This window comes from Pollicipes pollicipes, unplaced genomic scaffold, assembly GCF_011947565.3.
Source record: "Pollicipes pollicipes isolate AB1234 unplaced genomic scaffold, Ppol_2.1 Scaffold_3087;HRSCAF=3621_pilon_pilon_pilon, whole genome shotgun sequence".
Lineage (NCBI taxonomy): Eukaryota > Metazoa > Arthropoda > Thecostraca > Pollicipedomorpha > Pollicipedidae > Pollicipes > Pollicipes pollicipes.
The window spans coordinates 1,779,343-1,795,502 of record NW_023596225.1 but is presented as its reverse complement, the minus strand read 5'-3'; the positions used below and the strand labels follow the sequence as shown (position 1 = coordinate 1,795,502).

Genomic DNA, 16,160 nt, shown 5'->3' with positions numbered 1-16,160 from the left:
CGTTGTTCTGGCTACTTTAATGCAAAAGGTGTTCGTGGAATTTTCCGTATATTCATTGCAACTTAGCATCTTTTCAGAATACTGGCACGTTTTGAAGTTCCACGTCATGGCACCCTGTCCGCAAAAAAACAAACTTTGAAATACGTTCTTCGTGACTTGCCGTGCACCCAAAGGGGTATGCTGATAATATGCGTTCAACACTGCTTTTTCGTGCTATACTATTACAAAATCATGAAAAAGCGACCAAAGTCGGGGAAGAAATGTGATTATCAACAAGAAGACATTGTCATGGTCTGGCTTAACGAGGGCGAGAACACTTGGAAAGGGGATCCAGACAGCAAGGCCCTCACCCTTCAAGAACCTGGATACGCGCCTGCTTATCATGACAAATAAGTGCAAAAGAATGAAAGTGTACACATTTTGGAAACGCACTCTGGGACAAAACGCGCTAACAACATATAGTCTACGTCGTTTGCTATTCTCCTACTTTAATTGGAACACCAAAGAGGCCTTTTGAATAATCAAGCAAATAATTATTTCGAAAGGTTATTTTGGTTACCCAAGAAGTGCGTTGGCTTTCGATGTATCAGAAATAAGCAGAAGCAGAAGAAATATAATACCACAAAACCCCCATCTACCATCATTGCCTAGCCCCAGTAGCTTGCCACGATCTAAGTATTGCTAGAGCAGCTGGAGGGAGGCCGGCAAATGAGTCGTGCGTACCGTGCGCTGCCACGACTCAGCGGGTCAACCATACGTGACCGGCCGCCGACTCACCTCTCCATGCCCATGCCGGTGAGACCCGACGGGTCACCTCCTGTAACTCAGCCCAGCGCCGCCGCCTTCCCTGTCCTCCCATGGGCCGCGACGCGCGCGCCAGCGATCCGGCCACGCTGGCCGCTGTCCGGGGCGGACCTCACCGGAGACTTCCACCCACGACTCTCAGTCAACAGTCGGCAACACAGTTCACGAACAGCACGCTTACTCCCCTGTATTACGGCGCAAAGGCTGAGGCGACATTCCACGTCAAACGCACTGGACCCAGACCACAGCTGTGGGGCCTCGCACGGCCCAACAGCCACACCACAACGCAGCACGGCCGGGCCTTCTGCCTCACACGCCACTGCTCATTAAGGTCGCACCAGATCGAGTCCAGTGGCGCCGGTCAGGTCAGCCTCGTCATGCCAGGTCAGGCCACATTATGTCAGGCTAGGTCGGGTCATGTCATGTCACGTGCGTTAAGGTCGTGCCAGGTCAGATGACATCACGTCAGGTCACGGCACGTCAGGTCTGTCAGATCACGTCGAATCATGCCAGTTCAAGTCAAGTTAGGCCAGGTCGTCACGTCGAACCCAACAGAACAAATCGATTTTGCTTCAGTCAGGGCGGATTTGGTCAAGACAGGCCGTGTGAAGGCGGGCCAGGGAAAGACAGGAGTGGACAGAGCAGTCACGTCAGGTCAGATCCGATCAGGTCAGGTCAGGTCCGGTCCAGTCGTCAGCAGTGGCAGCCGGCACGGGCGTCGCCGCTCTCTGAAACGCCACAGACAAACCGCGCGCGCGATACAAGCCAGCCGCACACATCACCCACGGATACCGCACGGCGACCCGTCACGTGACCCGAGTGGCGCCGCGGGGCCGCCGGCCATCACGCCATGCTCTGCGCTGGCGAGGTCAGCTGGCCACCGGCCGGCGCAGGGCGCAGGCGGCGGGGGCGCTCGGCGCTGGAGCCGCTCGAGGCCACCCAGGCCGGACCAACTCGGCGCGCTTCTGCTAGACGCCACGGACGTATGGTGAACACGTTAGCCTGGGTGCTGGCGACTTCAGCCCAGCGAGGCGAAAGACCACCCTAGAGCTATCTCAGCATGGTTACCATTCGCTTCTTGTCGTTCTGTACGCCAATTGCATTCGAAAATCACGGGGGGAGAGCGATGCCGACGCAGCGATGCTTATCCAAGAGGCCGCTACAGTTCCAGTCGAACCTACGCAGAATAACAGTCGAACTCCAGTCGCAGCCGAACCACTCCAGTTCACACTCTACGCACCGACCTACTCAGAGCGCCCCCGTTGAGTCCGGGAGGTCGTCTGTCACGCCACACATATTTATCTAAAGCGGGCCCACAACGCAGCGGTGTAGATGCACTCAGCAGGTCCTAAACAATGCCAGGTTAGACTCACAATGGAGACCAACCGAGCAGGACAACAGTTCTCTGTGTGGTGCAGAGTAGCATTCTGCGATTCGGCACTAAATCACGCCACTGCCGTGCGTCACACAAGAAAGGCTTAAGTTCACCCAGCGTTCCATAGATGGCAGCACGCCGCCACCTCGCTTTCGAAACCCCAAACACAGCTACGCATAGCGCTGAAGGTCGCCGATGAGGAGAGAGGATTACTTGAAAAAAAATTCTGAAAAAGACAGGAAGCGGTCAGGCGACGCTCACATCTTCTGGGAGACGTCGTGATGGGTAACGCGCATACGTGGCGAAGTGACCATGCAGAGTCAAGAAACGATGATGCACACCCACGGTAACATCATTACGCATTCTCCAGTGATCAAACCATGTTAATGGTGATTAAATCAGTCTTAACGGTGACTGCAGGAATTGGGTTCGCCAAAAAGGATTCACAATCTGATTCCTGAGCACCCATCACAGACGATCACTCATTCAAGATACAGCTTTCAGCCCGACACAAATCCCGACCAGCAGGAACATCGCCTTTATCCTTCGCGTTCGGCCGCAACGCCACAGGCTAGAGCATCGTCACATTAAAAGGGCTACTACCACTTCGCACTGGTTGTCGCGATGAGACAAAACAAAAATTACTGGATTATCACCGTGTGAGGTAGGGAGCAAGCTCCTGACGAGAGCACAATATCACGCAGGATATCAAATACCATAAATGTCGGCGCATTTGACTGGCACTCATTTTCAGTAGGCCCAACCCCTTACTCTCCATAACAGATGTCGGGTGCCAGCCTGTGGCGCAGCGTCAGGTGAAGGCAGTCACTCGCGCACCATAATGTAGCGTGCCATTGGTTTCGCAGTTCCGCACCCCTGTCTTTATTTTTCACTCCATTCAGGCTGTCCATTAGCAAATATTTCAAGCATACATTCATGAAAGCACATATATGTACACATCAAACTAGCCATGAATTTCTCCCTGCGGAGCCGTTGGGTGAAGTGTATAACGAACAACAAACAGGGGGGTGAGGGACAACAGCGGAGTGTCTAGCGCCCTCAGCTCCGCCGAGCGCACCCGGCTCCGGGAACTGGCTGGGGCCTCACAGCTGGCTGGCTGGGGCCTCACAGCGCCAACAGCACCAGCAGAAGTCGTCGGCGCTCGCTAAACGGGTGCGCAACGACGTGCGCCACGACCCCTTAAAACGCCGACCAGGCCGCTCTAAGCGGTAACACACACAAACCTCGGCAATTACTGGGATAGTCTGATACTGTCGCAGTAAGGCTTAGGTTGCCTCCGTGCATCCACCGCTGCCTTACCAGCATGTCACGCTTCTACGGTAGCGCTGAGGAGTCGCATCGAGCCGACTGGATCATCCCCAGTGAACTCGCCACAGCCCACCGCAATAGCGCACAGCGATCGGTCTCCGACAAGCCCGTACGTGCAAACGCAGGGCGTCTCTCGGTTCGGGCAGGGACCACGTCTCAGCCTCACACGCTGCACGCCACTTTTTACGGGCCCAGTCCGTAAACACAACAGTGGTTCGTTTCGGTGAAAATTACGTCCGTGAGAATTCCCGCAGTGACGTCACAGCAGCCAGGTCGCGAGTAGCAAACACAACAGTGGTTAACACCAACGGCACAACGCGACGGCACTGTTCATTGCCACCGACGCCGCGCGACAACTGGGCTTTTGAAGATTGCACCACTTGAGCATTCCTTGGACTGAAATTTTGTAGCAGCATGCAACATTCGCGACCAGGTGGGGCAGGTAATGCCCGGCCAAGTTGCCTGATCCGTGTGACGCAGCCTGGCCTCGCGCGGCCCTGTGCCCAGCGCCGGGCCGGCAGGCTCCGCGTGCGAGCCGTCAGGCTGGCGGGCGGCAGCGCATAGTGAGAGCAGAGGAGCCGCCTAATCTGGCACTTAGCTCCCTCTTCTGCGCAGCTTTGCAGAGCTTTCACACCTTAGCTTGTTTGCACCAAGGGCTTAAAGTTAGAGTAACTGTGACGCCTTTCTCAACAACACAAGGTTGAGGGCGAACAACTCGCCGTTAGTATCTTTAGATGTACGCAAAATATTGAAATGCATGCAAAATTTTGTCTCGACATTGAGCGCCTATCGCGACACAAAAACTAATTATCCGACTTAAAGTTGACTTGACGCGCAATGACGTTCATGAATACGACTGTACTCATGAATCCTGCACGAGTAAGACTGTACTCACGCATATTACCTGCACGAGTACGACTGAACTCATGAATATTACCTGCACGAGTACGACTGTACTCATGAATATTACCTGCACGAGTACAACTGAACTCATGCATATTACCTGCGCGAGTACGACTGAACTCATGCATATTACCTGCACGAGTACGACTGTACTCATGCATATTACCTGCACGAGTACAGTCGTGTTCATGTAGACAATGTGCATGTCACATTGTTGTCGCCGTCGACAGATGGGCAGCCTCACACCGGTCTGTCCCGGAAGGGTGGCCGCACTGGTCGGACCGCTTGCTCGTGAGGTCACTGGTCGGACCACCCGCTCGTGGGGTCACTGGTCGGAACGCCCGTCCGTGACGTCACTGGTCGGACCGCCCGTCCGTGAGGTCACTGGTCGGACCGCTTGCTCGTGAGGTCACTGGTCCGACCACCCGCTCGTGGGGTCACTGGTCGGAACGCCCGTCCGTGACGTCACTGGTCGGAACGCCCGCCCGTGACGTCACTGGTCGGAACGCCCACCCGTGACGTCACTGGTCGGACCGCCCGTCCGTGACGTCACTGGTCGGACCGCCCGTCCGTGACGTCACTGGTCGGACCACCCGCTCGTGAGGTCACTGGTCGGAACTCCCGCTCGTGAGGTCACTGGTCGGAACGCCCGCCCGTGAGGTCACTGGTCGGAACGCCCGCCCGTGAGGTCACTGGTCAGAGCGCCTGCTCGTGGGTTCACTCACGCGGTGGAATAGGGCGTGCTGCGGGCGGGCGGAGGCACCAGCGACGTCTACGAGGCCCACGCGGCCAGCTCGGCCATGTCGTCGTCGTCCTCCTCCTTCTTGGCCTTGGCGCCTGTCAACAGACACGCGCTCGTTACACAGGGCCGCCGGCAGTCACGCGCAGTGATGCCCTGTCGACTGAAGCGGTCGCAAACACGGCCACTGTGGCCAGCAGCATTGTCTCCAGTACTGTCGACTGAAGCGGTCGCAAACACGGCCACTGTGGCCAGCAGCATTGTCTCCCGTACCGTCGACCGAAGCGGTCGCAAACACGGCCACTGTGGCCAGCAGCATTGTCTCCTGTACTGTCGACTGAAGCGGTCGCAAACACGGCCACTGTGGCCAGCAGCATTGTCTCCAGTACTGTCGACTGAAGCGGTCGCAAATACGGCCACTGTGGCCAGCAGCATTGTCTCCAGTACTGTCGACTGAAGCGGTCGCAAACACGGCCACTGTGGCCAGCAGCATTGTCTCCTGTACTGTCGACCGAAGCGGTCGCAAACACGGCCACTGTGGCCAGCAGCATTGTCTCCTGTACTGTCGACTGAAGCGGTCGCAAACACGGCCACTGTGGCCAGCAGCATTGTCTCCAGTACTGTCGACTGAAGCGGTCGCAAACACGGCCACTGTGGCCAGCAGCATTGTCTCCTGTACTGTCGACTGAAGCGGTCGCAAACACGGCCACTGTGGCCAGCAGCATTGTCTCCTGTACTGTCGACTGAAGCGGTCGCAAACACGGCCACTGTGGCCAGCAGCATTGTCTCCTGTACTGTCGACTGAAGCGGTCGCAAACACGGCCACTGTGGCCAGCAGCATTGTCTCCTGTACTGTCGACTGAAGCGGTCGCAAACACGGCCACTGCGGCCAGCAGCATCGCCTCTCATGGCTGCGTGGTGTCAAGACACCGTACAGCCCGGCACACCGTCTTGCCGCTATAGAGCGTAAACGACTTGAGTTGTTACGTGACCACCCGGAGGCCCCTGCGTCAACCAGGAAGTACACCACGGTCTCGCACGTGGGAGTCGAACGTTCTCACTACTGATGCATTTCCTTCCTGGGGGGGGGGGGGGGGGCATTACTGCACGCCGTCGACATCATTTATGTAGTTGATAGTCAAGCAACTCTCCCTTCTCCATGGTTGTGTTAGGGAGCCGGGTGATGATGTAACCTCTTAACGTTTGCGATCATGGTTCTACTAGAACAGCACCACAACGTGCGAAATCCCAATTAAAAGCGTGCGACAACGCACGCATCAAAACAGTTATTGGCAAGAGGACGGATGTTCTGCGACGCTCAGAGAGTGACTACGTCAGGTAGTAACCGCAGCAGCTGCAGTGCTGGGCGCTGTACGGCTGGGCTTCGCTTGAAAGGCAATCGCGATCGCGCACGCCAAGTGTCATTTCCAGACATCAGTGGAGTGAAGATGTCTCTTTTAAGAACAAGCCACGCTGGTTCCTTATTCAACACCATGTCGACTTAAATCACGCCTCAGAGAGCTGCCTGACGCGACGAAATCCATCAGCACCACACCATATGGCAGCGAGCAAATGCGAAATCCACAACAGCGTATCGGCCTAGTCATCGAATGGACGTATAGCTGAATTCCAATTCGGCCCATTCGAAAGTGTACCAGTCTATTCATGCCACTCGAAAGCCGCATATGCAACTGAAACATAAGATCTCAGGATGCCCTTGGTTACGAGTCGTCCGGTCGCCTGAACATCGACCCAACTGATACTGACGACACATCGAAGTGATTCTAGTAGTCAGTTGATCTAGCGATTTTTAGGCGGACGACTCCATCGCCAACCCGTGTTGACGAAAATATCGCCGCTACCAGTAGCGGGTGCCAAATGTGTCAGCCAATCCGACCACACGTCTCCATCTTCTGCCAGCACGGCACGGGTTATTGCATAATGCAGAACACATTACGCCCGCACGGGAGGCGTACTGACGACTAGGCCAGCCTCGTGCCCAACGTGTTTGCAGTGTTCACTCTAGGCTGGTCAAAGACCGAACGTAGCGAATCGATGCAGCTAACGTAAATCCGGAATGATCATCCGCGTACGCCTCTTCCCGTCGCAAAACCTATCAGGATTACCATAGAGACGCCGACGAATTCGTCACCAGCATGCTATGAAATTAAAACAGCTTCCATTCGTATTGGGGAACCCCGTGGCGGTCTCAGAATTTTTCGATGTGACTAAGATATTTAAATCTTGTTTTTGACGGGGTTCCCGTTAACCCCATGCCGAGCTGGGAGGCGGGGGGGGGGGGGGGGGAGATGCCCCCGTCACCAATATATCGGCAGCTTCGGACCGATAATGAAAAACCAAACAGCGTTCTAATTCTCGCAGGCAAACTCAAAATAGTTAAGGTATGTTAGCACTTACGTAGCTGTAACGTTGAGCCGTCTACCATGCAAAAATGCAGATCGATAGACAATAATTTGAAAATGGAACAGCTACATCATTTCAGAATTGTAATTTTTGGAGCATCCTGAGAGCGTAAAACGGAGTGCAAACAAAAATTGCTACAACGGGTATTTAATTGGAAGCGTACGGAGCAAACGGGATGTCGCTTTGTTTTGCTATCAAAAAGGCAATTAAACACAAAACGTGGTGTATGCGGAGCCAGAATGCCTACTGGAATAGCGAAAATGGGGGCTGGGCGAGTAACGCACACCATTGTCAGCCGGCCTACTACTATGCGCTGTACATGCAGCATGACGTCTACATAGCATGTATAAGCATGGGCCGGACATCGGTGTATCCGGACAGGCGATTGGAATACGGTCGGTCACCAGGGCCGTCAGTGATCTGATCCCGCCCATCTGACAGCCCATCTGACAGCATGTCATCCATCGCCGTCGTCGTCATTCCATTCGTCATCCGATTGAATGCCCGCTAATGGTGATCCCGGCCTCCGAGTGCTATGAATGCCCGCTAATGGAGGCCCCGGCCTCCGAGTGCTATGAATGCCCGCTAATGGTGGCCCCGGCCTCCCAGTGCTATGAATGCCCGCTAATGGTGGCCCCGGCCTCCCAGTGCTATGAATGCCCGCTAATGGTGGCCCCGGCCTCCGAGTGCTATGAATGCCCGCTATTGGTGGCCCCGGCCTCCGAGTGCTATGAATGCCCGCTATTGGTGGCCCCGGCCTCCGAGTGCTATGAATGCCCGCTATTGGTGGCCCCGGCCTCCGAGCGCTATGAATGCCCGCTATTGGTGGCAACGGCCTCCGAGCGCTATCATCCCTACGTTATTTCGCCGCTCCTGGAGTCGCCTCCGATAGTCTGTTTACATGTCGTCTACCGTGCGGAACGCAAGGATGGAATACAACGTTCCGTATCAGGTCTTCGTATTCCAGGTAAGACGAACCCGTCCCTCTCATCCTTGCAGAAACCTCTGCGCAGCGATGCTTCTTACGTTTTACTTACGTCCAGCTCCACATGAACATACAGTTAAACACGTCCATTCCAACATCTTAACGCAATGCGAAAGACACACGTTTGGTAGAAGTCAGAAGATTTAAGCAGTTACTAAGACCAGCTACAAACCATAGGGAGGAGCCCGCGCAAAACCCGATGAGGCGGAATCACCAACGCGAGACCCGGTGAAGGCGGCCTTCCGGTCGACGACCGCGGAGGCTGATCGAGTGTCCGCCCGCATGGTGCCGGTGGCCGAGCCCCGAGGCTGGCGAAAGGTCGCCTGGGTGCCAGCCACCGCGAGCGGAAGTGCAGCGCCCGTGAGCGCTCCCAGTGGGCGGCGCATGATGGCGGTCGGCCGATGGCATCAAATGCCGCTGAGCTGAGCCGCTGACGTCAGAGGCGGGCACCGTCTGCACCCGCTGACGTCAGAGGCGGGCCCTGTCTGTACCCGCTGATGTCAGAGGCGGGCTCTGTCTGCACCCTGTCTGACGTCAGAGGCGGGCCCTGTCTGTACCCGCTGACGTCAGAGGCGGGCTCTGTCTGCACCCTGTCTGACGTCAGAAGCGGGCTCTGTCTGTACCCGCTGATGTCAGAGGCGGGCTCTGTCTGCACCCTGTCTGACGTCAGAGGCGGGCTCTGTCTGTACCCGCCGATGTCAGAGGCGGGCTCTGTCTGAGACCCTGTCTGACGTCAGAGGCGGGCTCTGTCTGTACCCGCCGATGTCAGAGGTGGGCTCTGTCTGCACCCTGTCTGACGTCAGAGGCGGGCTCTGTCTGCACCCGCTGATGTCAGAGGCGGGCTCTGTCTGCACCCTGTCTGACGTCAGAGGCGGGCTCTGTCTGTACCCGCTGATGTCAAAGTCGGGCTCTGCATGCACCTGCTGACGTCAGAGGCGAGCTCCGACGGCCCCCGCTGACGTCGGAGGCGGGCTCTGACGGCCCCGCTGACGTCAGGGTCGGGCTCTGACGGCCCCGCTGACGTCAGGGTCGGGCCCTGACGTATCAGTCGGGCTCTGTCGTATAGTTGGGTCCCGACGTCAGTGTTGGGCTCCGTCTGTACTGTTGGCCAGTGGGTGTCATCAAACTCCGTACAGATGGACGCCCGGCTTGCGGTGGCGTCTTCGTGTTTTAACTTCCCGGATAAGCGTACATTTCACATTAATTTTGCTGGGAGCTTGTTTGGTCGCACAACATCTGCCCGGCCAAACCAAATGTCACGATCACGAACGATTTCACCCGACGTTTAAGACAAACCCAGGAACGGCAGGCAGGAATATGATTATCCCCTACATCACATTCCATGGAATGCTAAATTCTGCAATTTACGTAGGCTTTGTGTGACAAGCGTCCAACTCCAACTTCAGGCATTCTCATTGTACTTTTAGCCACTTACGTAAGTTAGCTTTCCTGAATGAATGCATCCATAGTTCGCTAACTGCTCCAAACATTTTCAACTGCACATCTCCAACTTCCGTGCATTCTTCACCCCCACCCGGGTATTCTCTGATGCAGTTGCCCACTTATGTAAGTTCATTTCCCTGCATAAATGCGTCTATAGTTCAGCACAGAACAAGTGAGTTACCTGTCTGTACCGTCTGCGACATTTAAAGGTCACCGAGTCCATGCGCATCTTTATCTCAACAACCCCCACACGTGCACATCTCGCCGGCGCACAAGATGTCTGATGGACAGCATTCATGGACACGTTCGACACCTCGCCGCATCTGCACATTCATGGCGTCCTGCGCACACTGTGTCGGCGCCTTCGCCTCTCTTTAATATTCATTCGGATCGGGAGCGCCGGGTGCGACGGCGGCCAAAATAGGCTCGGCGGCGCAGCATCCGGCGCCGCCGAGCCGGCCGAGCCGAGCGACATCGGCGGCGGCGGCGGCGCCGGCTCAGTCTGCCGGCGGCGGCAGCGCCGGCTCCAGCTCGGCCGTGGTGACTCGGCGCAGAGGCCCGAGCGCCGGCTGTCGGCCCGCCGGCCGGAGCTGACCTGACCTGATCGTCAGTTGATCACCCACCGGCCGGAGCTGACCTGACCTGACCGTCAGCTGACCATTCGCCGGCCGAAACCGACCTGACCCAGCGGCGCAGCGTGCTTCCACGTCCGGCCCGGTGTCCTGCTCGACACAGGTCAGTATCGCGCTCGCTCTGGTGACCTGACGCCGGGGGAAGCGGCGGCAGACGCCGGGGGTGCCGTGCTCCGGTGGCCTAACGCCGGGGGAAGCGGCGGCAGACGCTGGGCCGCGCCGTGCTCTAATGATCTAACGCCGAAGCCTGACCTGACCCGTCCCGATCTCTGGACTCAAAGATACGGCGCAAGGTGTCGGGCTGGTAAACGACACCGCTACATCGGCTCAAATGCGAGTATTCACGTGTCACAGAGTCGCGGGCCTCTAACTGTTAACAGCATGAGTAACTGGTCCCCGCTTCAGCCGAAAGGCTTCGCCCAAACGTGTCGTGAGTGGCCTAAAAATGGAGCTGCTGGGACCATTATGCATTCTCAGCAATGGAACATACCGATGGGATCTGTCGGCGCTCCAACCATTCTGTTACATCACGGCTCACACCAAGCCGATGCGAACTGTCGCGGCCGACGGCAGGCTCCAGACCACACACAAAGGCCGCACAAAGGCCGACTTGACAGCGGAGTGCCGAACATTGTGGGCGCCACATTAATACCAGCTCCTGTGTGCTTATTTGCCCAAACATAAAGTCTCACAAACCACGAATGTGTGGAGACGACGTAACACATCAAACTGCCGGAGACCTGAGATTCAGGGCAACGCCAAGGTTGTCCTACTTCCCTTCCACACTGAAAAACGGTTATTAAGCTTCCACTACATTCTCTCACTCAGGTGCAGTTTTGTCTAAACAGTAACAGCTCGACAACCGCAGCAAGCGCCGCAGCTTACAATATCGTATCCGGAGCCGGGTTTGTCTCATTCCTGACAGCAAATGGTACATTTCAACAGGTTAAGACATGACTGATAGATTAAAGCTACAGAACACACTTGGTCAGAACATTAGCGATAGTAATTGGCGCTTGCGGTCGCTTCGACTTCGCGGTCATATAGCGCCCACAATGTATTGGTTAAAACAGAACTGTCTGACAATGAAATGCAGCGCTTGTGCAGAAATGAAATGCAGAGCGCATTTGCGCCTTTATAGCCAAAAATGCGGTCTCCCGAATGTAGACACTTAATTTGCAGTCTGTCAAATCCCGGTATTCACCATCCAATTCGATACGTTCGTTATGCTGACAGACCATCTGCTTTCAATGAAATGGTCTCGTCAGACGCCATAAAACATGACCTTGTCTGACATTGTAACACAAATTGTTGCAAGTCAGATCAAAGGAATCCGCCCGCCGCATCGACCGCTCGACCACGTTACCTACACCGGGTCATACGTTTCCTGATAGCGGCACCTGTGTGTCACATAAGCATAGCATGTGACGTGACGAGCTCTGCACGTACCGCAACGCCTATCGCAAATACACTGCGCACCGGTAAGATATTAGGCTGCTCATATAGTGAGATTTACGACAGAGTCGCCTTTGTTCGGTGTCCGTGTCGCGTCGCTGCCGGAGCGCTGTCAACAGGCGAGGCTGCGGGAGAGGGTCGTTCCCGGGTGCTCCAGGGCATGCGCCGCTTCCGTCCAACTCCGGCCAGCCCAAGCAGCAGCGCGCCAGGTAATCACGCATTACGGAGGAGGACCGAGCGCCGCTGGTGCGGGACAAACGCCGCAGAGGCACAACTGACGGCACGGGGCCCCATGAAGTGTGTGTGGGGGCTGGGGGCTGGGTCAGATTCGGCGAGCGCCGGCTGATTATGTCTGGGGCAACGCTGCATTCGTGCGGACTGGGATGCCACCGTATGAATTATGGGCCGTTGCGTAACGAACCACCCGACGAACTTTAAGTCTCGGTTAAGGTTACAGTACCTCGCGAGAACATCCTGCCCAAGCCCGCAAATCGTGGGAAAAACCACACAAAAGTGACGGCAGTCATTTCAATTCCTAACTGAGTTCAGGAGGGCCCTGACGTTTTTACGTGTTTCCTGTATGCACGGCACCCCTATGGATGCCGTGTGACTTGAGATCAGGTAACAAAATACCGAGCCCTCCATTCAAAGGAGCTAAGCTCTCCATTCGGCACCAACATTCTGGGACGAAGCGCCTGAGAAATCAATAATGTGCACAAAGAATCCACCACTCTAGCACTTCCGCAATTCCTGGCTTGATAAGCGCACGCGCGGGACAACTGACAGTAAACACAGCCAAGCTGAACCACCGTACACAAACCTCATATCACCAAGTGTGGCGGCAGCCTTCCGAAAACAACTGTGGCCAATTACGGACCCCGCACAGATGTTAGCGTTATTGCTATTCATAGTATTGCCGTATGCGTCACAAGCGGAGCCGACGAGCCTGGTTGGCCGCCGTCACACACCATCCCTGCATTCCCCTGCCGTCTTCTCAGACCGTCCGTAACGGTTCGTCTCATCGCCTCCTCAGAGCCGCCGCCACATGCGCGCCGAAGGCGGCACGTGCCGCCCGCCCCCGACCAGCTGGATGGAGAGCTCGCACCTGCGGCGGCGCTCCTCGCAGCTGGAGGTGGAGCGGCCGGCGCCAGCGCGGCCTTCGTCGCCGCGGCCGATCCCAGCGCGGCGCGGCGACACGGCACCGTCCGGCTGGGGCGCCAGCCGCTCGCCGTCGCCCTGCCCGCTAGAGGATGGCTCGCCGGCGGCGGCGGCGCGTCGCCACTCGCGCCACTCGCTGGCCGCCTCGCCGGGCCGGCCGCCGCCGGCGCTGCGCGACTGGCAGGAGGAGTTCGCGCTGCCGGAGTTCCGGCCACGCTCCAGCTCGGTGGCCGTGCCGCGGCGTGCGCAGCTCACGCGCACCCACCGGCTGCCGGAGCGCACGCCGCACGGCCTCGACCCAAGCACGGCGTCGGCACCGCAGCGCAGCGTGTCGCGCGCCTCCGAGACGGAGCTGGCGCGCGTGCGTTCGTTCGTGACCACGTCGCGCGGCGTGGTGAGTCGCGGCGACAGCGTACAGCTGCGGCCGACGCCACCCACCACGCCCGCCTCGTCGCTTGCCTCCAGCGGCCACACGTCACCGGCGCTGAGCCAGTCGCCGCCAGGCGCGCCGGCGCCGCCGGCCGTGCACCGAGTCGTGCCGCTGGGCGGCGCCGGCGTCGGCAAGACGGCGCTCGTGCGCCAGTTCCTCTCCTCCGAGTACATGAACGGCTACGACACGGCCGGCGGGCTGGGCGGCGGCCCGCCGGCGCTCACCGTCATCGTCGACGAGCTCGAGACGCGGCTGGCCTTCGACGAGGCCGGCGGCGCGCGTCTGGAGGCGCTGGCCGAGCGGGAGGCCACGGCCGCCTTCCTGGTGGTCTACAGCGTGGCGGACGCGGCCAGCTTCAGCGAGGCGGCCGCCCTGCTGCTGCGCCTGTACGGCTGCGGCGCCATGTACCGACACGTCGTCATCCTGGTGGCCAACAAGACGGACGTGGTGCGCTCGCGCGTCGTCTCCACGGCCGAGGGCCGCCACCTGGCCATGGCGCACGGCTGCAAGTTCATCGAGTGCTCGGCCGGCATGAACCACCGCGTCGACGAGCTGCTGGCCGGCCTGGCGTGCCAGCTGCGGCTGCGCGCTGACGGCGCCGGCCGCGCGCCCCACCGGCGCCGCGGCTCGCTCGGTTTCCTCGACAAGCTGCTGCACCGCCACGGCCACTCCAAGTCCTGTCAGAACCTGTTCACGTAGGCGCCCGCGCCTGCGCGCGCTCCTGTTGTCGCCTGTAACGCCGCCGGCGGTGGCCGCCGGCAGCGAGCGCGCGCCCCGTCCGGCGGACCGTGACGGCCGCCGTGTTCGTGTTCGTTTGTCCGTGGCTTCTGGATGACGGCCCGGTCGCGCTGTCCCAGCCGTTATGAATATATTCTGCTACGACGTGTCGACTGGCGACGGGGGCGCGGGTGGCGCGGCGGCAGTGGCCGCTCACTCCGGCAGAGGTCAGCTCGGGGTCGGCCAGAGGCCAGGTCTGAGAGTCACAAGTCAGTCACGAATGGCGGTGCCACACCGAGCCGCCCGCACGGCTCCACTGCACGCCCTGACCAGATCACACCCAGTCGCGCATCCGCGGCCGCGGGATCGTCGTCTCACACGCGAGCAAACAGGACGCTATGGGCGTAAAACGTTTACCAAACACGGTGAACTATCCTTACCGTAACCAGCACGACATTCCATTATCATAAAGCGTGAGCCAAACATGACGCTGAGGGCCACAAAAAGTCGAAAGTGTATCAGGAAGCCGTGATCTTTGATTTTCGGGGTTCGACTTTCAGCGGTGCCCGTCCTTCCTGCTAGGGTGAAAGGCTGGGACGCCATATGGCTTCTCAGCCGAGCGTGTTATAAAGCCCCCGTGCCATGACCACAGAGCCGCCATCCATGGCAACATACTGTAGCCGCCTAATAACTACTAACTAATCGGCCCATTATTCGATGCACATGAGGCTAAGCCGCCAGTTTTGGGTTATAGTTTTTTTTGGAATTCAGCATGCACAGTTCTTGTTTTTACGTAAACTAATAAATTTGCAACTTTCGCTACGATCCATTTCTGCAACACGGAAGCCAAATCCACAAAGCAATTGCACAGTGTACTGTCTTCTGATAACGCACCTGTGCCCAGCCTCTGACAACGCACCTGTACTCAGCCTCTGACAACGCACCTGTGCTCAGCCTCTGACAACGTACATGCTCAATGTAACTGTAAAATATACCAGGTATTCTAAATAGCACATACCTAGACACCAGGAAATATATGCCTTCTTTCAACAGTACATAAACCATACATGCAACAACGACCTCTTCTGCGAATTTCAATCTGCATTCTGTAATTGCAAAATGCGAGAGAAGTGGGCAACCTGCTGATTGCGCGACGGCGGATGAACCTCAATGCCACGCAGCGCACTTGCGACCAAGCAGACACAGAGGCAAGTCCTACAGTAGGCAAGTATGATTATGTGATGCCTTAACACGCGCCCGGGTGGCCGGCTAGATACCCTTCGCTCGGGTGGGCGGGGGGGGGGGGTCAATTTGACCCACTGAGATCTCAGGAACTAAGAAAGCTAAAGACAAAAGGTCACATTCTCATTCAAGACCAGCGACCTTGCTTGACCTTCTGAAGGTCAAGGTGACCAAAATCATACAAGACTGCTTTGAGTTTAGACTACGCGACAAAGATTACGCTAGGCAGTACGTTCCTAAAACAAAATGTTAACCTGGGTCATTTTAGGTCAATGACCTACTATGGCCTCTAATGATTCCATGGAAGATGCATGATGCGGTTCCTGCTATCAATAAACTCAAAATGAGCACCAGAAACTATCCAATACAGCAAGCCCTAGAGTAACAAAACAGGTTGGTTTCAACATTGGTGTGACCTTCATATCTGACCTCAGGTCATTGCAAATTGCTCATTCAACTGTTTTGCTGCCTAAGAAAGCATCTCCGAGATGTATGGCTTCGTCTAACACTCCGTTGTTGAATCA

The 16,160-nt window shown here is 57.1% G+C and overlaps 1 protein-coding gene and 1 long non-coding RNA gene across 2 annotated transcripts; one reads left to right on the top strand and one right to left on the bottom strand.

Moving 5' to 3' along the window:
• Positions 1 to 965: 965 nt before the first annotated feature.
• On the bottom strand, positions 966 to 5,248 carry LOC119090615 (uncharacterized). Its single transcript, XR_005093270.1, has 2 exons — positions 5,137 to 5,248; positions 966 to 2,405 (listed from the first exon to the last, which is right to left on the bottom strand). It is a non-coding gene; the product is annotated as an uncharacterized LOC119090615 (long non-coding RNA).
• Positions 5,249 to 13,339: 8,091 nt separating this feature from the next.
• On the top strand, positions 13,340 to 14,523 carry LOC119114933 (GTP-binding protein Rit2-like). Its single transcript, XM_037238988.1, has 2 exons — positions 13,340 to 13,363; positions 13,432 to 14,523. The coding sequence occupies exons 1-2, from the start codon at positions 13,340 to 13,342 to the stop codon at positions 14,374 to 14,376; spliced, it is 969 nt and encodes a 322-aa protein (XP_037094883.1). The 3' UTR covers positions 14,377 to 14,523.
• Positions 14,524 to 16,160: the final 1,637 nt, after the last annotated feature.